This window comes from Hemiscyllium ocellatum, chromosome 29, assembly GCF_020745735.1.
Source record: "Hemiscyllium ocellatum isolate sHemOce1 chromosome 29, sHemOce1.pat.X.cur, whole genome shotgun sequence".
In the NCBI taxonomy this organism is placed as follows: Eukaryota; Metazoa; Chordata; class Chondrichthyes; order Orectolobiformes; family Hemiscylliidae; genus Hemiscyllium; species Hemiscyllium ocellatum.
In genome coordinates this window covers 23,714,508-23,737,709 of record NC_083429.1, presented here as the reverse complement: position 1 = coordinate 23,737,709, position 23,202 = coordinate 23,714,508, and the positions used below count along the sequence as shown (strand labels likewise).

Sequence of the window (23,202 nt, the reverse complement as noted above, 5' to 3'; positions counted from 1 at the left end):
CATGAACACACATTTGGGGTCAATATTGAAGTCAATACAGAAGTCTACATCATAGTAAAACTTACAAGAGGAAGTAAATGCACGTCTTATGCAATCAGTTGGTGTCTACATATTTAGTTTCTCTAGACAAAAAAAAAAGGATGCTTGAAATTGAAACATTAATATAAGAATGCATTCCTTCAATTGTAAAGTCCAGTTGTTTTCAACTAAACATGATATAACTGGAAGTCTATTTGTCTGCTTTGGCAGTCTTCAGTGAAATAAGATTAGAAAAGAATGGTACCTTGTGAACATGGTTCACAATAAATAAATTCGCAATTTGTCACAAAATTAGCAGTTTGAGATTGGAGAAAAAAAAACAAATCAAGTATAGGTCAAGTGCTGACAAATGAGACTAGATTAATTTAGGATACCTGGTCAGCAAGGACCATGCTGTACATCTCTATGACTAAGTCTTTCTCTATTTTGTTGCTAAAGGGATGCATTAAAAACTCCAAATTGGGAGATACTGTGGTTTCTTTCAGTATCAGGTTTCCAAATTATTTCAAAAGCAAACATTTCTACACATTCCAAGACAGTAGATTTATTCATACACATTCTTTTACATTATGTCTTGCAACATAACTCACATCTCTTATTGATGACACCTTCCAAATTCCTCCTGGAAGTGTTGAGCACAAGTCCTCTTCTGATACAGTTTGACATGATGCAAGCCTACGCCGAGCCTGTTTTGTCACTTTACTCAGCTAAAACAAATCAGACTCACTAGTATTAGTTTAAAACGGATAGCTTTTGCATTGAAATATGCATAAAGATATGTCAGAAGCAATACTTCAGTTTTATATGATACCCTACCTTAACTAGAAATAGTACTTTAATAATGCACTAAATGCCTCTAGTTTATACAAAACTATCTTTAACTTAAATTAGAAACAAAAAAATCTCAGATTAATTTTTAACTCTATATGTAACAGGATAAGAAAATGCAACTAGACAATTGAGTTTATTATAGTTTTGCATTTTCAATCTCTGCAAATCCATTAAGGGTCCGACTGAAATGCATACAGTCAAAAATTGAGATAAAAGTCTAAATTGTCCCTCTTGCACAATTCATCATCATGGATAGTCTGGCAAATACCTGGGAGCGAGAGAGTAAACTGTACATTTTCTTACTTGGTGACTGGAACTAAGCACTTTTGAAGAGGATTAAAATATGAAAAATCTTCAGGCTCGACAGAAACAGAGAGTGGGAAAAAGAGAAAGGGGTTGGGGGGGGGGAAGAAAGAAAGGGGACAGAGAGAAAGAGGAAGCAAGAAAGACAACGGGTGGAAGAGAAAGAGAAAGGGAGCGGGGGGGGAGAGAGAGAGGGAGAGAGAGAGAGAGAGAGAGAGAGAGAGAGAGAGAGAGAGAGAGAGAAAAAGAAAGGGCGGGAGGGGGAAATAAGCAATCTAAAATACTGCACACAAAAATAATGAAGAGATTTTTATTTCTGTATAGTAATACAAGACTGTCACTGGTATTTATTACAATGTAGGTCAAATATTATTGTATTTTCTGAGTTAAACATAACAGTTTGATTGTGTTAAAAATCATGAAATCTTGTGATGTAGACTATTGCTTAAAATAAACTATTTGAAATTCTCTTTAAATTCTCATAACAATTCAAAGAGTGAAATGGAACAAATTATAGTACAAACATGCCTTTAAGAGATCAAAAAGATTATCTTCAAACATAAATAACTTTAAAATACAATTGCTTAATTACAGTAGTTGTGACATTCCCTTAAGAAAAGCAGATTATAAGCTTTCAAATTAATGTTATCAACCATCATTTAGATTACTTAAACTTGTTACAATAAATGAATCCTCGAACTGCCCAACTAATGAAACAACCGGTCTTGGCTACCGCATCAATTTGGAATTGCGGCAATGAGAAACTGTTAGTTACCTACTCTTGCCATATTTTGGAAACAGGTAGAGGTAAAGTCACCATACTCTTACCAGACCATAGGGCTGCTGATTGTGATGGGATCACCACACCTCGGTGGCAGAAAGAGAAGTAGAGAGTAACTTCAGCTGGTGCAGGAACTGAACCCATACTGTTGGCATCACACTCTGTATCACAAACCAGTCATCCAGGCAACTGAGCTAAACTGACCCCCACCTCTTTTTTTGTAAACAAATAGAATGAATGATTAATATACAAGTCTAAAAGTGGCTTGTTGGGGAGGGGGGGTGCTCCAGGTCCTGTAAGCAGAGGTGATTAAGGATTATACAAGTCAGTTTTTCATTTATACTTTAGAAGATTCTTGAAGCTGGACTGGGTGAATCAGGTAAATCAAATCTTACCACAAAACCTTTCAAAGGAAACTGCCAGGGAACTTTGTCAATGTTAAACTTTATCAGGTTATATCTAATGGCTTGTTTAATATTATATCATTGTAGACATGTATTATAAGATCATTACTATCTTACGTTGTCACTTCTCAATAAATCTTTAATATAGGAATAAAACAACCTCCAGACTTCGTCTAACAGACCAGTTCTTCCATAAATTAGTCATACTCTGATATTATTGCATAGATAGATTAATCAATATGAATTTTGAGTAATATGAAACACCTATGGAGCATTTGCATTGGCTAGTTCCCAGCTAGCATGATTGAACACAAAAGGCAAATATTGTGCAAGACTTGGAACCCAATACTCATAAAAATAACAGACTTTTAGTGATGGGTAATGGAAAGATGAATAGTTCTAATTCTAGTTTCAATGGAAGAGTGCAATATGACGTGGTAAGGTTTCATTTCTGCAATTGGCCCTGCTATCACGAAAAAAAGTCTTAATTTGATCTGTTCAAATGATGAAATAACTTTGAGAAAAATGAGCTGCAGTTCAATTATCTCTAGGATATGCTCACCTTCTGAGCTTGATCACTGAAAACATCAGTGCCTTCTTGCTTGTCAATGCCCAGATTCCGAACACACACCCATCTAGAGCTTGGACTAAAAATGGCAAATTCTGAATTATTACCACGAAAGATGCATGTGTTTTTATTTGGAGTGAGATCTTCAACTGAAGCAGAAGATTGCTTTATCACACGATCATCCCTTTCAACCTATAAAAAAAGATAGTTTAAGTGATATATGTAATACATACAACTATATATTTTATGCCTCCAAGGTCCACTGTGGAACAACTTACAACCTTACATTTGCTACATTCTTTCTGTTTTTAGAGAACAGAATAATAGTTTGAATGCAAAACATGGAGCACTGTGGCTATGTTAATATATACGACATACATTAATTGCTGGAACATTGCAAAAAATGCATTATTTGACCTGAATATCTCAATGTGATGAGATATAAGATGATTAATGTGTTTTCCCTGACTTGTTGAAATAGTGTTCCGTAACAATACTTAAAGCAGAAGTAGCATGACAAATTATGCTCAGATACTGAATTTATGAAATAGACCCATTTCTTCCCTCCTCATTGTTCCAGTAATTTGTCAACATGAAAAACTCAACAATTGCAAACGACTGTTAAAAAGAAGAACCTAGACTACCAAAAGGAAAAACTGCAGAAAACAGAGATCTGAAATAAGACTGCAAAATACTGCAAACCCTCTGTAGGTCAGGCAGCACCTGTGGAGAGAGAAAGTGAGTTAAGATATCAGGTCAGTAAATTCTGACAAAAGATTATCAACATGAAACAGCATCTCTGGGCTTCTTTCTCCACAGTTGATGCTGGATTTGAGTATTCCCAGCAACTTTTGGTTTATGTAACAGTGAATTAGCAGTCTAGTAACATATTTTATCCGAAGTAGAGAACCAAAGGAACTATTGATGCTGGAAATCACAAGCAAAAAGGAAATTGCTGGAAGATCTCAGCAGGTCTGGCAGCATCTGTAAAGAGAAATCAGAGTTAACGTTAACCAGAACCAAAACATTAACTATTTTCTCTCAACAGATGCTGCCAGAGCTGCTGAGATTTTCCAACAATTTCTGTTTTTGTTCAAGATTTATCCTTCCACTTTTACTGGAATTTAGCAAAGTTGTCAACAGTGGCCAGGAGCTGTCTTTTAAAAATTGTGAGCCACATTAATCCACTTTGTATCGAGAGAGATTATTATAAGATCTTTTGGAAAAGTTGTGCAAAATAATGGCTAAATTCAAATGATATCCCCAATGATCAATAACAGAAATTCAGAAACTGAAAAAGAAAAAAAAAACTGACTTTGAGATTGTGTCAAATTTAGGCAGATGTGTTCAATTAACTAGATAGTAAAAAGCACGAAAAGGAATGTTTTTGTATTTCTAATTATATAGAGATATTGAGAAGAATATGTATCTAATAACTTTTTTGACATTTCCTTACTGCTTCATAAGATCGCTGTTGTTGCTGCTTTTTGCGTAATCGAGTATATTTGTTCACTCGGTGCTTCACCTCTTCTTGAAAATGCTTCAAATTCTCCAGCTTTTCTCTACGGATTTCTTTTAGTTGCTCATCCACTTCAAGAGCTGAAATCTTAGCATAAAGCAACCACTCGATTAATTCTTGTAAAGATCATATTCACAACTATTATCACAACCATAAAATCAAGCTCTTTCAATGGCTCGTTGTAAAATTCTAAATACTACTGAATAAAAGAAAATGAGAGATTAAATAGTACCAGAGCAAGTGATATAAAAATGCTTCCTTAGCATAGAATCATACAGCATGGAAACTGAATCCTCATTCAACTAGTCCATGCTGACTATGTTCTTAAACTAAACTAGCCCTACCTACCTGTATTTGACCCATATCCCTCCAAACCTTTCCTACTCATATACTTATACAAATGTCTTTTAAACATTTGCTGTAAATATACCTGCATCCACCAATTTTTCTGGCAGTTCATTCCACACACTAACCACTGTGTTTAAAAAAAAGTTGCCCCTCATGTCCTTTTTAAATCTTTCTCCTCTCACCTTAAAAATATGCCCCGTAATTTTGAACTACCTCCAACATAGGGAAAAGGCCTTTGTTATTCATCTTATCTATGCCCCTCATTATTTTATAAACCTCTCAAGGTCATCCCTCAATCTCCTATGCTCCAATAAAACAAACTCCCGCCTATCTAAAATCTCTTCTGAATCTTCTTCAGTTTAATAACACCCATCTTATAGCAGGGCAACCAGGATGGGACACAATACTCCAGAAGAGGCCTCACCACTGTTCTGGACAATCTCAACATGATATCCCAACACCTATACTCAAAGGTCTGAGCAATGAAGACAAGTATGCTAAATGCCTTTTTAACTACCCTACTTGTGATGCAAATTTCAAAGAACTATGCACCTGAACCTACAATGCTACTCAGGGCCCTACCATTAATTGTACAAGTTCTGCACTTATTTGTTTTACCAGAATGCAATACCTCACATTTATCCACATTGAACTTATTCTGCCACAGCTCGGCCCATTGACCCCAATTGATCTAGATCTCCTTGTAATCATAGATAACCTCCTTCACTGTACCTCCACTTTTGGAATCATCTGCAAACTTATTAACCATGTTCCTATGTGCTCATTCAACTCAGCTGATGAGGAAGATCTGTGATAAATTGAGACAGCACTTTTTATGCTAAATCTAATTTACCAAAGCTCTTTGAAGGGAAGCTTCTTTCTAAAAATGCAAGAACAAAATCAACGATTTCATTTCACAAATCCTGCAAACACAAATTTGTGGCTACAAAAGTAAATGGGAACTACAGGATGACTGAAATTCAAAAACATGTTTAAGTATCCAGTTAGGACTGCATATATGGGAAAAAAAATCCCTTCTGGCTCTTGTAAAAGCCCAGCCTTGTATATCAGTGGATTTTTGAGCAAAGATCTTCAAGACTATGCTGAAGACAGATTTCTTCACAAAAAAAGGATAAAATTGAATTATCTATTCAGAGTCAGAGTTAATAAATAGAAAGTACATTAAGTAGTTGATAGTCCATTACAGCAACAAACAGGAACAGCACAGAAAGTGAGGTACTGAAGTGGATAACCATTCAGTTCTCCAAGGCAATTACTGCCCCAACTCCATACACAAAAGAAACTCCAGAATGATATACATTACAGATTTGCGTTATTATTTTTAGGCTGATTACTTTTCGACTCAGTGCTTCCTTCTTTAAAGGAAACAGACAAAACATTTTTTCTCAGATATAGATTTAATTTAAATGCAAATTGACAATTTATCAAAACAAGAATTCAAATGTGGAAAATGTTAATTTGAATGTTCAGCATTACAGATATTCCCCGGACCATTCCTACAAATAAATTACTGCTGAAGTCAGGTAGAAATATGTTATTGCTCTCTTACACTTTTCACTATAGTGTGCAGCAGGGTCACAACACTTCCTGTGGCAGGAATGCTTGTGGCTGCACAAAGCTAGTGAGCTAACGCAAAACTATCTTCAGATATATTTCTGACTTGTTCCCTGTTCTGAAATATCAACTAATTTTTGGAGTAGAAATGCTAGAGTCAGGCTCAAACTGGCTTAGTTGAGAAGGAACGTCATCCAAGGTCCAATTCCTCATTGTCACCGGTGCCTCTCAAGAAACACAGGCATGTGATCAGCAAGAGGAAAGAAAAACTAACTTCATGACGTGCCAGTTGAACAGCCTCTACAGTTTTATGCATGAAGGGTTAAGATGGATGGTTTTTAGATTAAATTTGATGCTGCTAAGCACTTCTGTAATTATACCTAACAGAGCGCGAAAATGGAGGTCATCCCTCAGAGTGTGGTTTGAGTATGATCATGATCAATCATGGAAGATGTGCCACTTCTGGACTGCACATAGTCTGTTGTGGCTGCTATGCATTAAAAACAATAGTAAACATAGACCATGTTTTCAAGAATGCAGTCATCACCCATTCTGCACAAACGACCTGACTAAGAGTGGTCACTGGCTCGAGGGGTCCCTGCATGTTAATGTACTTTTTGTATTCGGTACTCAGTGCTGTTGCCCTTAATAATTGTCATTAATACAATCCTGGTGCTGATTTCAGTATGAAGGGACAGATTGTTGGTGATTGTTGATCTAAGATATACGAAGCTGTCAAGGACCACTGGAATCAATGTTAACAAGAGGTGGAAATAAGTCACGGCCCATAACTTTCGGCCTCCCTGATGTTGCCTGTCATCCAAAACTCTCAGGCAGGAGAACTCATCATTAAACTGCTGCAAATAAACTTTAATAAGGGATACCAGGGCAACTACATCAGCAAACACCTCACAGGTCATGATAACAGAGTTTGGTCTTTACAAGCAATCTCGGCATGTTGAATAGCCCGTCAGCTCTCTTATCATTTCTGTCACAAGTGAACAATATTCTGGATCAGTGGTGCTGGAAGAGCACAGCAGTTCAGACAGCAGTTGGATGCTGCCCGAACTGCTGTGCTCTTCCAGCACCACTGATCCAGAATCTGGTTTCCAGCATCTGCAGTCATTGTTTTTACCACAAGTGTACAATAGCCAATTGGAGAAGAACACGCCAAAGAAAGTTTGTTTGAGCAAGAACATGACTAATTCAAAGGTAGAAAGCATACACTACTTAAAATTGATACTGTTCTTCAATGAAATCAAAGCCCACTTTGGTAAATGTGCACGTGAGAGAATGCAGATTTCATCAAGAGCCAAGGCCAATTAGGAACCATAGTAATTATGCAAGCATTGTAAAAATAAAATAAAGAACTTTGGACGCTGAATATATCAATCAAAAAGGGAAGTTGCTGGAAAAATTTGGAATATGTACCACCTTTTTCTAGTTCTGAAGGAGGTCTCCCGAAATGTTAACTCCACTTTCTCTCCATGGATGTTACCAGACTTGTCGGGTTTCTCCAGCAAGTTCTGCAATGATTACTACAGTTGCTGGTGCATCTTCTTTGATAGGATATTTAATTTTTAACTTTGAATTGTAATTTGAGCAGCATAACCAACATGTCCTAAACACCATTGGCAGCTCAAAAAAAAACACCCTTTAATCGAATGTAACTTTGAGGGCCACAAACTTACTCAGCTGTACTGCACCCAAGCATTTTCAACGAAGATTGGATGAATTTGGGATGGCTGGAGAAGGAAGAGATTACAAAAAGAATAGCAAAGTTGCCACAGAGAGCAACATTTGGTTATGGTTTACTGGGAGGGTCACCATAACTCAGACGAGGGGAGAACAAGAGGAAGAATCCTTCATGGTAACCTCAACTGGTGCAGGATTTGAACAAACACTGTTGGTGTCAGAAACCAGCTGACCAGCCAACTGTAATAACCAATTTCCACAAATAGAATACCAGTCAGCAACTATGTTGGAAAATATGTCCATCTATGACATCAATAGTCACGATTTTAGCTAGTCTGTCTTAGACACGTCATTTATTTGTGTGAAATAAAAAGTGGGCACTTAAGGCAGATGGTTTACCTATGTGACAATTAAAAGGGGATGTCATGGCCCTTTAAAATTTTTGCACACTATAGATTTTGAACTGCATAGTCAATCCAACTAACAAATATTACACCCAAAGGACATGAACTTTAAATTAATGAAAAGCTATATTTCTATCCTATTTTATTGCAGCCATAGAAGCGCATTTCAATTCTATGTTTGGTATAAGAAGATACCATGGCTTTAACAGGTAGATTTTGTCCTTTTTTTTAAATGAAAAAGCTTGAGACAGAGGTGTCAAGTAGTCTGCTCAATGCCAATAAAGTAGACCGCTTGTGAGGCTTTGGTTTTTTTAATGTTGAAACAATAGAAGCAACCTGAATGGGTACAGCCAGCTACCACATCTCTAGGACTTTTAGTTTTAACTTTCTGCGGCTGTTGAAGCTGGATCTGGAAGCTCTTACTCATTTCTGTTACAGCTAAAATCTGGGGTTCTCATCCTGCTGCTAGAACTGCATTAGACAATCTATTTTACTGAATTTGTACTAAAGGTGTGTTTATGTAATGTTATTATATTGGAAAAGTTAATTAATAGTAGTTAATATAATTATTTTGTTAAGCATTTGTATAGTTAGTTAAGCGAATTATTTTCTTCTATTTTTACTTCGTCTATATTTTTACACTATAGTGAAAATAAAGTATGTTTTGCTTAAAGTTGATTAGTTTGACCAATGGAATTACATCTCGAATGTGCACCTTAATCTTACGCTGAAATTAAGAAATAATTAGGATCCAAACTATCTTCTGAATATAGAGTCAGAGTCATAGAGAGGTACAGCATGGAAACAGACCCTTTGGTCCAACCCGTCCATGCCGACCAATCTAGTCCCACCTGCCAGCACCCGGCCCATATCCCTCCTAACCCTTCCTATTCATATACCCATCCAAATGTCTCACAAATGTTGCAATTGTACCAGCCTCCACCACATCCTCTGGCAGCTCATTCCATACATGTACCATCCTCTGCGTGAAAAAGTTGCCCCTTAGGTCTCTTTTATATCTTTCCCCTCTCACCCTAAACCTATGCCCTCTAGTTCTGGACTCCCCGACCAAAGGAAAAAGACTTTGCCTATTTACCCTATCCATGCCCCTCAATTTTGTAAACCTCTATAAGGTCACCCCTCAACCTCCGACGCTCCAGGGGAAACAGCCCCAGCCTGTTCAGCCTCTCCCTGTAGCTCAGATCCTCCAACCCTGGCAACATTCTTGTAAATCTTTTCTGAACCCTTTCAAGTTTCACAACATCTTTCCGATAGGAAGGAGACCAGAATTGCACGCAATATTCCAACAGTGGCCTAACCAATGTCCTGTACAGCCACAACATGACCTCCCAACTCTTGTACTCATTACTCTGACCAACAAAGGAAAGCATACCAAATGCCTTCTTCACTATCCTATCTACCTGCAACTCCACTTTCAAGGAGCTATGAACTTACACTCCAAGGTCTCTTTGTTCAGCAACACTCCCTAGGATCTTACCATTAAGTATATAAATTCTGCTAAAATTTGCTTTCCCAAAATGCAGCACCTCACATTTATCTGAATTAAATGCCATCTGCCACTTCGCAGCCCATTGGCCCATCTGGTCAAGATCCTGTTGTAATCTGAGGTAACCCTCTTCGCTGTCCAATACACCTCCAATTTTGGTGTCATCTGCAAACTTACTAACTGTACCTCTTATGCTCACATCCAAATCATTTATGTAAATGACACAAAGTAGAGGGCCCAGCACCGATCCTTGTGGCACTCCACTGATCACAGGGCTCCAGTTTGAAAAACAACCCTCCACCACCACCTTCTGTCTTCTACCTTTCAGACAGTTCTGTATCCAAATGGCTAGTTCTCCCTGTGTTCCTTAAGATCTACCTTGCTAATCAGTCTCCCATGGAGAACCTTGTGAACGCCTTACTGAAGTCCATATAGATCACATCTACTGCTCTGCCCTCAATCTTCTTTGTTACTTCTTCAAAAAGCTCAAACAAGTTTGTGAGACTTGATTTCCCACGCACAAAGCCATGTTGACTATCCCAAATCAGTCCTTGTCTTTCCAAATATATGTACTTCCTGTCCCTCAGGATTCCCTCCAACAACTTGCCCACCACCGAGATCAGGCTCACCGGTCTATAGTTCCCTGGCTTGTCTTTACCGCCCTTCTTAAACAGTGGCACCACATTTGCCAACCTCCAGTCTTCCGGCACCTCACCTGTGACTATCGATGATACAAATATCTCAGCAAGAGGCCCAGCAATCACTTCTCTAGCTTCCCACAGAGTTCTCGGGTACACCTGATCAGGTCCTGGGGATTTATCCACCTTTTACCATTTCAAGACATCTAGAACTTCCTCCTCTGTAATCTGGACATTTTGCAAGGTGTCACCATCTATTTACCCACAGTCTATATCTTCCATATCCTTTTCCACAGTAAATACTGATGCAAAATATTCATTTAGTATCTCTCCCATTTTCTGTGGCTCCACACAAACGTGATCTTTGAGGGGCCCTAATCTCTCCCTAGTTACCCTTTTGTGCTTAATATATTTGTAAAAACTCTTGGATTCTCCTTAATTCTATTTGCCAAAGCTATCTCATGTCCCCATTTTGCCCTCCTGATATCCCTCTTAAGTATACTCCTACTTTCTTTATACCCTTCTCAGGATTCACTCGATCTATCCTGCTTGTAGCTGACATATGCTTCCTTCTTTTTCTTAATAAAACCCTCAATTTCTTTAGTTATATTTTGAGTGAGTTGGTCTGGTCCATGACAGATGGAAAAGTGTGAGTTTTAGTTTTTTTGTGTGTCCCAACAACAGTTCAGAAGAGTGCTGGACCAAATAGAATGATAATTGATGAAGTAAAGAGAAACTGTCTGCAGCAGTAATAATACTGTTCAAAAAGTGAATTGTGGAAGGCATATCATCTGTGCAGTTCAAACTCAATATTTTTTAAGGTTCTAACTCAAAACTAAATGTAGGATGCCAATTCTGCAGTAGAATGAAACAAATATGAGTGGCTATGTTTAACCGATTAAAACAACATTATGGTTGTCATTAGTTAAGTGAAAACCGGCCCACTTCAAACTAAAAAAAATTAAGTTACCACAATTGGCTGACAGAATAACACATCCAAGAATCTGCTTTAAACTGCACAATTTCCCTTTGTTCTCTGCACAAGAAAAATAATCTTTTTTTGTGGAAAAGGTGTTGCACATGTCTGACATTCACTGGACAGTCTTCTGAAATTCAAGTTTTAGCATTTATATTACATCCATAAACCTAGCAGATTCAAAATAGTTCACAATAAAAACAATTCAGTCAAAGCAAAAATTCATTCCTAAAGTTCAAGATTGAAAGCTAACATAATCCTATATGTAAGAAGTGGTTAGAACATGTCCAGGGAGTTATAATTTAGTCAGTTAGCTTAACATCAGAGATAAGAAATATAAAGGACTCTAACTTAAATAGAGAATAGACAAACATCTTGGAATGAGAAACATAATAATGCATAGTCAGCATAAATTTCAAACTAAATAGGAAAACCTTGCTTGTTAAACCTGACTGAATTTTTGCTGTTCTGCACATGCGCAATGTCAATGCTGATGTCTTCATACCGTTTTGCGCATGCATCAATGTCAACTGCCAATACAGTACCTTTCTGAGAGGGGTATTGTATAGAGAACAGCTTTCTTACATTTTTTGAATGTCTTCTGTCAAATTTGCTATTGTTTTGTTAATAAATATGATTTCAATCTTCATTCAGACTGTGCTACACTTAGCGTTACACTTTTGGGTAATTTTTGAGCGATCGTGAGTGATATTTTTTGCTGGTCTGTGCCTAACCCCACTTTCTCATAGATCCCATTATTTCGATTCAGCTATTTTCTACTAAGTGAGATTTTGCTGGAACGCAACTGTAGCATTATAGGAGAACTACCTGTACAGATAAACAGATGATAAAGTTTTGGATATCATTAAATGTTTTTTTTCCAAAAGGTGTTTTATAGGTAATCAATAACATACAAATGACTGTGGTCAGAGAATGGGAAGTCGGGGACAGATGGCAGAATGAATTTGTGGAGCAGATTGTGCACATAAGTGCAGTTATTCAGAGTGGGAAGGTCAACTGGCTCAGTGTGTAGCATGCCTACCTTGGAGCCAAATTTTTGTACCCAGTCCCACACCAGGACTTTGTCAATTACATAATCAGGCAGATTGGAGTAAAATCCTTCAAACGTATTTCAAACAAAACAGAGACAGGTTCTTCAGCAGGCACAAAAGAAAGAAAATTGGAGACAGTACCAACAGGATTTGTCATCCCGGATTATAAACTGCATGTGTGAGGACATGTTGTCACAGCAACACTGATTGCAAGGATCTGGCTGGCTCAAATGACTCGATGTGGCCAGTGTGGATCAGATTGGTGCCAACTGCATGGTACTGGATTCATGACCAGTCTAATCTGTGGCAAAGATCATGGTGCTTTGGGTTCTTGTTGCTCTGCCTCCAGTTAGGGAACTGAAGATGGTTCAGAGTGAAAGAAAATGGGATGTGTTGTTCCACAAGGATCACTTTTGAGACTACTGCTGTTCACTATTTACATTGATGATTTGAATTTTGGATCAAAGAAATACACTTGTAACTTTACAAATGACACCAAGCTGGAGGGATAGCCAACAGTGAGAAGGACTGCAAAAAAAATTACTGAAGGACATTAATAAATTTGATAAGAAAATAGGGAGGTCAATTACCTCTAGGAAACTGTGAATCTAAGTGAGGTAGAGGAACAAAGCAATCTGAAGTACAATAGCTAAATCACTATTGGGTCTCCCCACAGAGATCCCAGCATCACAGATGCCAATCTTCAGCTAATTATATTCAATCCATTTGATATATGATAAGAGGTACACTAACATTCAATTTAAGAAATCAGTCAAGCTCAAAGTGGCTTTTATATTTACTAGAAGCCACATTCATTCACATTAGTGGGTGGCACGGTGGCACAGTGGTACAGTGGTTAGCACTGTTGCCTCACAGCGTCAGAGACTCGGGATCAATTCCCGCCTCAGGCGACTGACTGGAGTTTGCACGTTCTCCCCGTATCTGCGTGGGTTTCCTCCGGATGCACCAGTTTCCTCCCACAGTCCAAAGATGTCAGGGTCAGGTGAATTGGCCATGCTAAAGTGCCCGTAGTGTTAGGTAAGGGGTAAATGTAGGGGTATGGGTGGGTTGCACTTCGGCGGGTCGGTGTGGACTTGTTGGGCCGAAGGGCCTGTTTCCACACTGCAAGTAATCTAATCTAATCATTCAAGCAAACAAAATATTACTATGTTTCAACCCTGCACCTTTTGATTTACTTGGGAGGGTAGATAATTTTTAAAAAGATACCAAGCAAAGAAATTAACAGGGCTGATCAACAAAGATGGGTGTTAAGGTAGGCAGTGAAGAGGCAGAGTGATTTACGGTAAGACATTTCACTGATATGCTTTACACTACCACTGACTGAATGGTTTCACATACCCCCAAAGCCTAAATGAACTGAAAAAAATTTGGAAAACACCCAGCCCATATCCCTCCAAACCCTTCCTATTCATATACCCACCAAATGCCTCTTAAAAGTTGCAATTGTATCAGCCTCCACCACATCCTCTGGCAGGTCATTCCATACATGTACCACCCTCTGCGTGAAAACGTTGCCCCTTAGGTCTCTTTTATATCTTTCCCCTCGCCCCCTTCCCCATCAGTGTGCGTGCCCCTGTCAGTGAACATGTCCCCCTCTACTCCCCATCCTCATCAGTATACACTCCCCCTCGCTTGTCAGTGTACTCACCCCCCTCTAACCCCCTGTCAGTGTACAAACCCCCTCTAATGCCCTGTCAGGGTTCACGCCCCCCCCCCAAACCCCTGCCAGTGTTCACGACACCCCCCCAACCCCCCCCGTCAGTGTACACGACCCCTCTAACAACCCGAGTGTACACACCCCCCTCTAACCCCCCCATCAGTGTTCACACCCCCCTCTCACCCCCTGTCAGTGTACAAGCCCCCTTCTATCCCCCGACAGTGTACAAACCCCCTCTAAACCCCCACCAGTGTTCACGCCCCCCCAACCCCGTCAGTGTACACACCCCCCTCTAACGCACCTGTCAGTGTTCACGCCCCCCTCTACCACCCCCTGTCAGTGTACACACCCCCCTCTACCTCCCATCAGTGCACACACCCCCACTACCCCTCAGTGTACAAACCCCCTACCCCCCATCAGTGTACAAACACTCTCTACCCCACCCCCCCCGTCAGTGTACAAACCCCATCTACCGCCCTGTCAGTGTACACGCACCCCACTAACCCCTGTCCGTGTACACTCCCCCCTCGACCCCCCGTCCGTGTACACGCCCCCCTCGACCCCCCCAGTCTGTGTACATGCCTCCCTCGACCCCCCCCCAGACCGTGTACACGCCTCCCTCGACCCCCCCAGTCCGTGTACACGCCTCCCTCGACCCCGCCAGTCCGTGTACACGCCTCCCTCGACACCCCCAGTCCGTGTACACGTCCCCTCGACCCCCCCAAGTCGGTGTACACGCCCCCCCCCCACCCCCCCGCCCGTGTATACGCCCCCCTCGACCCCCCCCCCGTCCGTGTACACCCCCCTCGACCCCCCCCCCCGGCCGTGTACACGCCCCCTCGACCCCTTGTCCATGTACGCGCCACCCCTCAACTCCCCCCGTCCATGTACACGCCCCTCCTCGACCCCCGTCACACCCCCCTCTACACACCCCTCAAAGTGTATACGCCCCTCTGCCCCCCTTCCGTGTTCACGACCCCCTTTCCCCCCCGTGTCCGAGCCCCCCGTCAATGTACACGCCCCCTCACTCCCGCCGTCAGTGTAAACGCCACCCCTCTACTACCCTTGTCAGTGTACTCGCCCCCACTCTACTCCCCCGTCAGTGTACACGACCTCCCTCTACCCCCGTCTACTCCCCCGTCAGTGTACACGACCCCACACTTCCCCCGTCAGTGTACACGTCCCCCCCTCTACTCCCTCCCGTGTGTACACGCCCCCACCCTGCTCCCCCCGTCAAGTGTACATGCCCCCCTCTACTCCCACCGTAAGTGTATACACGCACACCCACTCCCCTCCCCATCAGTGCACACGCACCCGCCTCTACAACCCCCCCGTCAGTGTACGCGCACCCGCCTCTACTACCCCCCCCAAAAAAGTGTTCACGCCCCCCTCTGCCCCCTGTCCATGTTCACACCCCCCTCTGACCCCACTCTGTGATCGAGCCCCCCCCCCCCGTCGGTGTACGCGCCCCCACTCTACTCCCCCTGCCAGTGTACATGCCCCCCCTACACCATCCCTGTCACGTACATGCCCCCCCCATTCCACCCCCGTCAGTGTACACGCCCCCCCCGTCAGTGTACATGCCCCCCACTTCCCCCATCAGGGTACACGTCCCCCTCTACTACCCCACCGTCCGTATACTCGCCCCCTCTACTCCCTCCTGTCCGTGTACACGTCGCCCTTCTACTCCCCCCGTCCGTGTACACGTCACCCCGTACTCCCCCCCGTCCGTGTACACGTCACCCCCCATTCCCCCCCGTCCGTGTACACGTCCCCCCCCAGTCCATGTACACGTTCCCCCCAGTCCGTGTACACGTCCCCCCCCCCCCCAAAGCCCCCCCCCGTCCGTGTACACGCATCCCTCTAACCCCCCTGTCAATGTACACGCCCCCCTCTACCACTCCCTGTCAGTGTACACGCCCCCTCTACCACACCCCCGTCAGTGTACACACACCCCTCTAACCCCCACATCAGTGTTCACACCCCCCTCTCACCCCGTCAGTGTACAAACCCCCTCTAAACCCCCGTCAGTGTTCACGCCTCCCCAACCTGCTGTCAGTGTACACACCCCCTCTAACGCCCAAGTGTACACTCATCCCTCTAACCCACCTGTCAATGTCCACGCCCCCCTCTACCACCCCCGTCAGTGTACTCACCCCCCTCTACCTCCCGTCAGTGCACACACCCCCACTACCCCTCAGTGTACAAACACCCTACCCCCCATCAGTGTACAAACACTCTCTACCCCACCCCCCTGTCAGTGTACAAACCCCATCTACCGCCCTGTCAGTGTACACGCACCCCATTAACCCCCGTCCGTGTACACGCCCCCCCCGTCAGTGTACATGCCCTTCCTCGACCCCCGTCAGTGTACACGCCCCCCCGACCCGCGTCAGTGTACACGCCGCGTTCTAACCCCCCAGTGTACACGCCTCCTCTACTCCCATCAGTGTTAATGCCCCTCTTCACCCCCCCGTCAGTGTACACGCCCCCTCTACATCCCTGTCAGTGAACACACCTCCCCTCTACACCCTGTCCGTGTACACTCCCCCCTCTACACCCCTGTCAGTGCTCACACCCCCATCTACCCCATCAGTGTTCACGCCCCCACCTACCTCCGTCAGTGTACACACCCCCACCTACCCCCGTCAGTGTACACACCCCCACCTACCCCCGTCAGTGTACACGCCCCCGTCTACACCCATCAGTATACAGCCCCCATCTACAACCCCGTCTGTGTACACGCCCCTGCTACCCCCTGTCAGTGAACACGTCTGATCACTACCACCTGTCCGTGTTCATGCTGGCCTCTACCCCCCGTCAGCGTACACACCTCCCCACCACTCTTTGTCCGTGTACACGTCCCCTTCAACCATCCCCGTCCCCCTCTACCTCCCCGTCCGTGTTTGCACCCCCCCCAGCCCCCCCGTCTGCATTCATGCCCCCCCTCTGCCAGCCCATCCGCGTTCACGCCCTCCCGCGGTCACGCCCCCTTCCTCCGCCCCCCGTCCGTGTTCGCGCCCCCCGCCCCCCGTCCGTGTTCGCGCCCCCCGCGCCCCCGCCCGTGTTCATGCGCCCCCTCTAGCCCCTGTCAGTGTACATGCCCCCTCCATAAGTGTATACGCCCCCCTGTCCCCCTGTCAGTATTCGAGCCCTCCTCTGCACCCCCGTCCATGTTTGCACCCCCCTCTGCCCCTCATCCGTGTTCGCGGCCCCCCTTTGCCCCTCATCCGTATTCGTGCCACCCCTGCTCCCTCCGTCCATGTTCACACCCCCTCCACCGCCCCCCTGTCAGTGTACACACACCCCCCTCTACTTCCCCCAGCAGTGTACACGCGCCCCCCTCTACACCCCCCGATCAGTGTACATGCCCCCCCCATAAGTGTATATGCCCCTCTGCCCCCCTGTCAGTGTTCGAGACCTCCTCTGCACCCCCGTCCGTGTTCGCGCCCCCCTTTGCCCCCGTCCGTATACACGCCCCCGCTCAACCCCCGGCAGTGTACATGCCCCCTCTACTCCTCCCCGTCAGTGTACACGCCCTCCTCAACCCCCCCTCAAACCCCCCCAACCAGTGTACACACACCCCCACAACCCTGTCAGTGTTCAAGCCCCCCTCTACCCCGTCAGTGTTCATGCCCCCATCTACCTCCGTCAGTGTACATGCCCCCAACTACCCCCCCATCCGTGTACACGCCCCCATCTACCCCCGTCTGTGTACACGCTCCCTCTACAACCCCGTCAGTGTACACGCCCCCGCTACCCCACCGTCAGTGTACAAGTCTGATCTCTACCACCTGTCCGTGTACACACCTCCCACGTACTCTCTGTCCGTGTTAACGCCTCCCCTCCACCCCCCGTCAGTGTACACGTCCCCCTCAACCACCCCGTCCCCCTCTATCCTGCCCCGTCAGTGTACACACCCCCCTCTACACACCCCTCAAAGTGTATACGCCCTCTGCCCCCCTTCCGTGTTCACGCCCCCCGTGTTCGAGCCCCCCCCGTCAATGGACACGCCCCCCCCCACTCCCGCCGTCAGTGTAAACGCCACCCCTCTACTACCCCCGTCAGTGTACTCGCCTCCACTCTACTTCCCCGTCAGTGTACACGACCTCCCTCTACTCCCCCCGTCAGTGTACACGTCCCCACACTTCCCCCGTCAGTGTACACGTCCCCACACTTCCCCCGTCAGTGTACACGTCCCCCCACTCTACTCACCCTGTCAGGGTACACGTCCCTCCCTCTACTCCCTCCCGTGTGTACACGCCCCCACCCTGCTCCCCCCATCAAGTGTACATGCCCCCCTCTACTCCCACCGTAAGTGTGTACACGCCCCCCCACTCCCCTCCCCATCAGTGTACACGCACCCACCTCTACAACCCCCCCGTCAGTGTACGTGCACCCAACTCTACTACCACCCCATAAAAGTGTTCGCGCCCCCCTCTGCCCCCTGTCCATGTTCACACCCCCCTCTGCCCCCACTCTGTGTTCCAGCTCGACCCCGTCGGTGTACGCGCCCCCACTCTACTCCCCCCGCCAGTGTACATGCCCCCCCTACACCATCCCCGTCACGTACATGCCCCCCCACTCCACCCGTCAGTGCACACATCTCCTGTCTACTCCCCCGTCAGTGTACACGCCCCCTCGTCAGTGTACACGTCCCCTCTACTTCCCCCCGTCCGTGTACACACACCCCCACTCCCCCCGTCCGTGTACACACACCCCCACTCCCCCCGTCCGTGTACACACATCCCCACTCCCCCCGTCCGTGTACACACATCCCCACTCCCCCGTCCGTGTACACGTTGCCCTTCTACTCCCTCTGTCCGTGTACACGCCCCCTCTGCTCCCCCCTGTCCGTGTACACGCCCCCTCTGCTCCCCCCTGTCCGTGTACACGTCCCCTCTGCTCTCCCCGTCCGTGTACACGCCCCCTCTGCTCCCCCCTGTCCGTGTACACGCCCCCCTGCTCCCCCCTGTCCATGTACACGTCCCCTCTGCTCCCCCCTGTCCGCGTACACGTCCCCTCTGCTCCCCCCTGTCCGCGTACACGTCCCCTCTGCTCCCCCCGTCCGTGTACACGTCCCCTCTACACACCCCCGCGTCCGTGTACACGTCCCCTCTGCCCCCCCGTCCGTGTACACGTCCCCCCACTGCCCCCCCTGTCCGTGTACACGTCCCCCCCGTACTCCCCCCGTCCGTGTACACGTCCCCCCCGTCCCCCCCCCCCCGTCCGTGTACACGTCCCCCCCGTACTCCCCCCGTCCGTGTACACGTCCCACCCGTACTCCCCCCCCGTCCGTGTACACGTCCCCCCGTACTCCCCCCCGTCCGTGTACACGTACCCCCGTACTCCCCCCCGTCCGTGTACACGTACCCCCGTACTCCCCCCCGTCCGTGTACACGTCCCCCCGTACTCCCCCCCGTCCGTGTACACGTCCCCCCGTACTCCCCCCCGTCCGTGTACACGTCCCCCCGTACTCCCCCCCCGTCCGTGTACACGTCCCCCCGTACTCCCCCCGTCCGTGTACACGTCCCCCCTCTACTCCTCCCCGTCCATGTACACGTCCCACCCCATCGTCCGTGTACACACACCCCCGTCCGTGTACCCGTCCCCCCTCTACTCCCCCCGTCCCCCCCACTCCCACCGTCCGTGTACCCGTCACCCCCTACTCGCCCCCGTCCATGAACACGTTCCCCCCCACTCCCCCCCTCGTCCGTGTACACGCCCCACCCCCACTCGCCCGTGTACTCGCCCCCGTCCGTGAACACGTCCCCCCTCCTCCCTCGTCCGTGCACACGTTTCCTCACCCACTCCCCCCCCCTCGTCCATGAACACGACCCCCCTAACCCCGCAGTGTACACGCCCCCCACTCCTCCCCCCGTCCGTGTACACGTACCCCCCCACTCCTCCCCTCGTCCGTGTACACGTACCCCCCCACTCCTCCCCTCGTCCGTGTACACGTACCCCCCCCACTCCTCCCCCCGTCCGTGTACACGTACCCCCCCACTCCTCCCCCCGTCCGTGTACACGTACACCTCCCACCCCTCCCCCGTCCGTGTACACGTACCCCCCCCACTCCTCCCCTCGTCCGTGTACACGTACCCCCCCCACTCCTCCCCCCGTCCGTGTACACGTACCCCCCCACTCCTCCCCCCGTCCGTGTACACGTACACCTCCCACCCCTCCCCCGTCCGTGTACACGTACCCCCCCCCACTCCCCGTGTACACGTCCCCCCCACTCCCCCCACTGTCCGTGTACACGTCGCCCCCTCTACTCCCCCCTCTGTCCGTGATCGCGTCCCCCGCCCGTGTTCGAGCCCACCTGCTACCCCCCCATCCGTGTTCGCACCCCTATGCTGCCCCCCGTCCGTGTTGGCGCTCCCCCCGCTGCCCCCCGTCCTTGTTCACGCACCCCCGCTGCCCCCCGTCCTTGTTCACGCACCCCCGCTGTCCCCCCGTCCTTGTTCACGCACCCCCGCTGTCCCCCCGTCCTTGTTCACGCACCCCCGCTGTCCCCCCGTCCGTGTTCATGCTCTCCCTCTACTGCCCCCCGTCATTGTACACGCCTCTCCCTCTACTGCCCCCCGTCATTGTACACGCCTCTCCCTCTACTGCCCCCCGTCATTGTACACGCCTCTCCCTCTACCGCCCCCCGTCATTGTACACACCCCTCCCTCTACTGCCCCCCCGTCATTGTACACACCCCTCCCTCTACTGCCCCCCCGTCATTGTACACACCCCTCCCTCTACTGTCCCCCCCCGTGTTCACACCCCCCCTACCCCCCCGTCCGTGTTCACGCACCCCCTCTACCCCCCCATCCGTGTTCACACACCCCCTCTACCCCCCCAATCAGTGTTCACACACCCCCTCTACCCCCCCAATCAGTGTTCACACACCCCCTCTACCCTCAGGAGTATATACCCCATCTACCCCCCTATCAGTGTACACACTCCCCCTTTACCCAGTCAGTGTACACATCCCCCTCTACCCCGTCAGTGTTCACACACCCCCTTTACTCCCCCCATCAGTGTTCAGCCCCCCCTACCCCCAAGAGTATATATCCCACCTTACCCCCCCATCAGTGTACACGCCCCCCCCCCCCTCCCCCTGTTGGTGTATATTGACAGTGTCCCTGCCCCCAGGCTGTGAGGTACTTACAAAAGCCGGATTCTGTTGTTCGGGCCAGTCCCGGGCACACTCCACCCAGGCTCCCACCGGTACCACAGCCTGGTTCCTCTCGGCCAAGACCCGGCCCGGCGGCCGGTAGCGGGGGTGCTGCATTGCCCTGCCTCCTGTGGACCGGCCACACTCCACCGTGCGGGGCATTGTCCGCGATCCGCACCAACCGCCGTTCATCCAACTCTCGTGAGATCTGCCGACTCTCGCGGGAGCTATTCCGTCATCGGCTTAACCAATAGAATGGCAGCATTCCCGTCACTGCGGTAGCCATCTTGGTAAAGGAAATCAAACTCCTTCAGAGTGGTCACTACAAAGATCTTTTTGGTACCTGCTGTCCTGCATGTGGTCATCCCACCTCACTCCACCCCGCATAGGACTACAGCCTAAGAGCTGGCAAGGAGAACTATTTTTTCAGTTGGCATTGAGACAAATAGCTTAATGACCTTCCATAGTGCTATAAAGTTTCTATCTTTCTATATATTTGAGATTGGATGGTGTGTACCAGCAGTCCATTGAACACAGAACATTGAGCTTACTCTGTTGCAGCAACCATGATGCAAGGCCCTTGACCTTTATCTCCACAGGTATGACTGTTGCACTGAATTTTTGCAGCCAGTTAACACACACCTCCCCCATTTCCTACACTGTTGAGTGTGTGCTATGGATTCAGCAAATATCCTATTAATTTGAATTCATGGTCCATCCTTCAGTGAAAACTCTTCAGATTCTTTAGGTAAGTAGGTTCAGACATCTTCATGAAGGCCTACAATGGCTGCAGCAAAAATGAAAAACTTTTCAAAAATTCCTTGAAGAGTATGAAAACATGGAGAGCTACATGAACCAATGGTATATACTGAATGCTTTTAAATTTTAATGCCTCAATGAATTGGTCAACTAGGTTAGATTATTATCGTGTACCCCAGAATGGAAGATAAATATGTTAGACACTTGCAAACTACCCTGCAAAACTGCCATTGGAAGTAGAGGTTCATATGTCTGCAGGCATTGTTTTCCTGAATGTATTTTATTTGTTTATATCCTTGTTATATTCTTTATACATCTTTATTTTAAATGAATGAATCAATGATTATCACTATCCAAATCAGAGAGCTTGTTGGGTTTGGCCAAATGCTTCTGCATAAGTGTTCAGTTCTCTGATCTAACACCAAGATTTAATTTTTTTCAAACCAATAATTTAGGAGTTGGATCCCAAATTAGGCTCAATCAAGCATCTATTTTATTCATGTTACAATAAATTAAAATTTATGCATATCCCATTAGTGCATACATGAATGTAAAATGTTTATAAACTGTGTAAAGGCCAATATGTTTTGTAGATAATTGGAACGTTACCAATTGAGTCTCAAACTGATTAGTGGTGTAGCAAAATATTATTGGATGTGTGAGGAAATTTTCTTCAGAGTGAAGTTAGAGAGTGCAGTGTAAGTTGTGCAATGCACAGTCCTCTCGCAAAGATTTTAAATTCTTTCAGTTAACTTGTCCATGAAGAGTCTCCACTGTTTTAAATAATGTTCTTCTCACACAAAATTGATTTTCAGATGCTGCTTCCATAACGTGGCTCTTCATTTTGTGGATGGTGACCTGGTGGGTCTTCTGAATGAAGTACTTGCTGTGCAGTCTCTGACAAGGAAAGACAAAGGTGCAGAGATAACAGTTGTCCCCTGAATGGCTAATCAGTGCTGC

The 23,202-nt window shown here is 46.9% G+C and overlaps 1 protein-coding gene across 4 annotated transcripts in view; it reads right to left on the bottom strand.

Moving 5' to 3' along the window:
• The window catches only part of ccdc15 (coiled-coil domain containing 15), a 39,989-nt gene extending 18,324 nt beyond the window's left edge, over positions 1-21,665 (bottom strand). For all 4 annotated transcript variants that reach the window (XM_060846949.1, XM_060846951.1, XM_060846950.1 and 1 more), the window contains exons 1-4: positions 21,478-21,665; positions 4,383-4,532; positions 2,921-3,118; positions 630-746 (exon numbers count right to left, since the gene is read on the bottom strand). In XM_060846949.1, coding sequence (XP_060702932.1) covers positions 630-746; positions 2,921-3,118; positions 4,383-4,532; positions 21,478-21,645 — 633 coding nt within the window. In that variant the 5' untranslated portion in view covers positions 21,646-21,665. The remainder of the gene's footprint in view (positions 1-629; positions 747-2,920; positions 3,119-4,382; positions 4,533-21,477) is intronic.
• Positions 21,666-23,202: the final 1,537 nt, after the last annotated feature.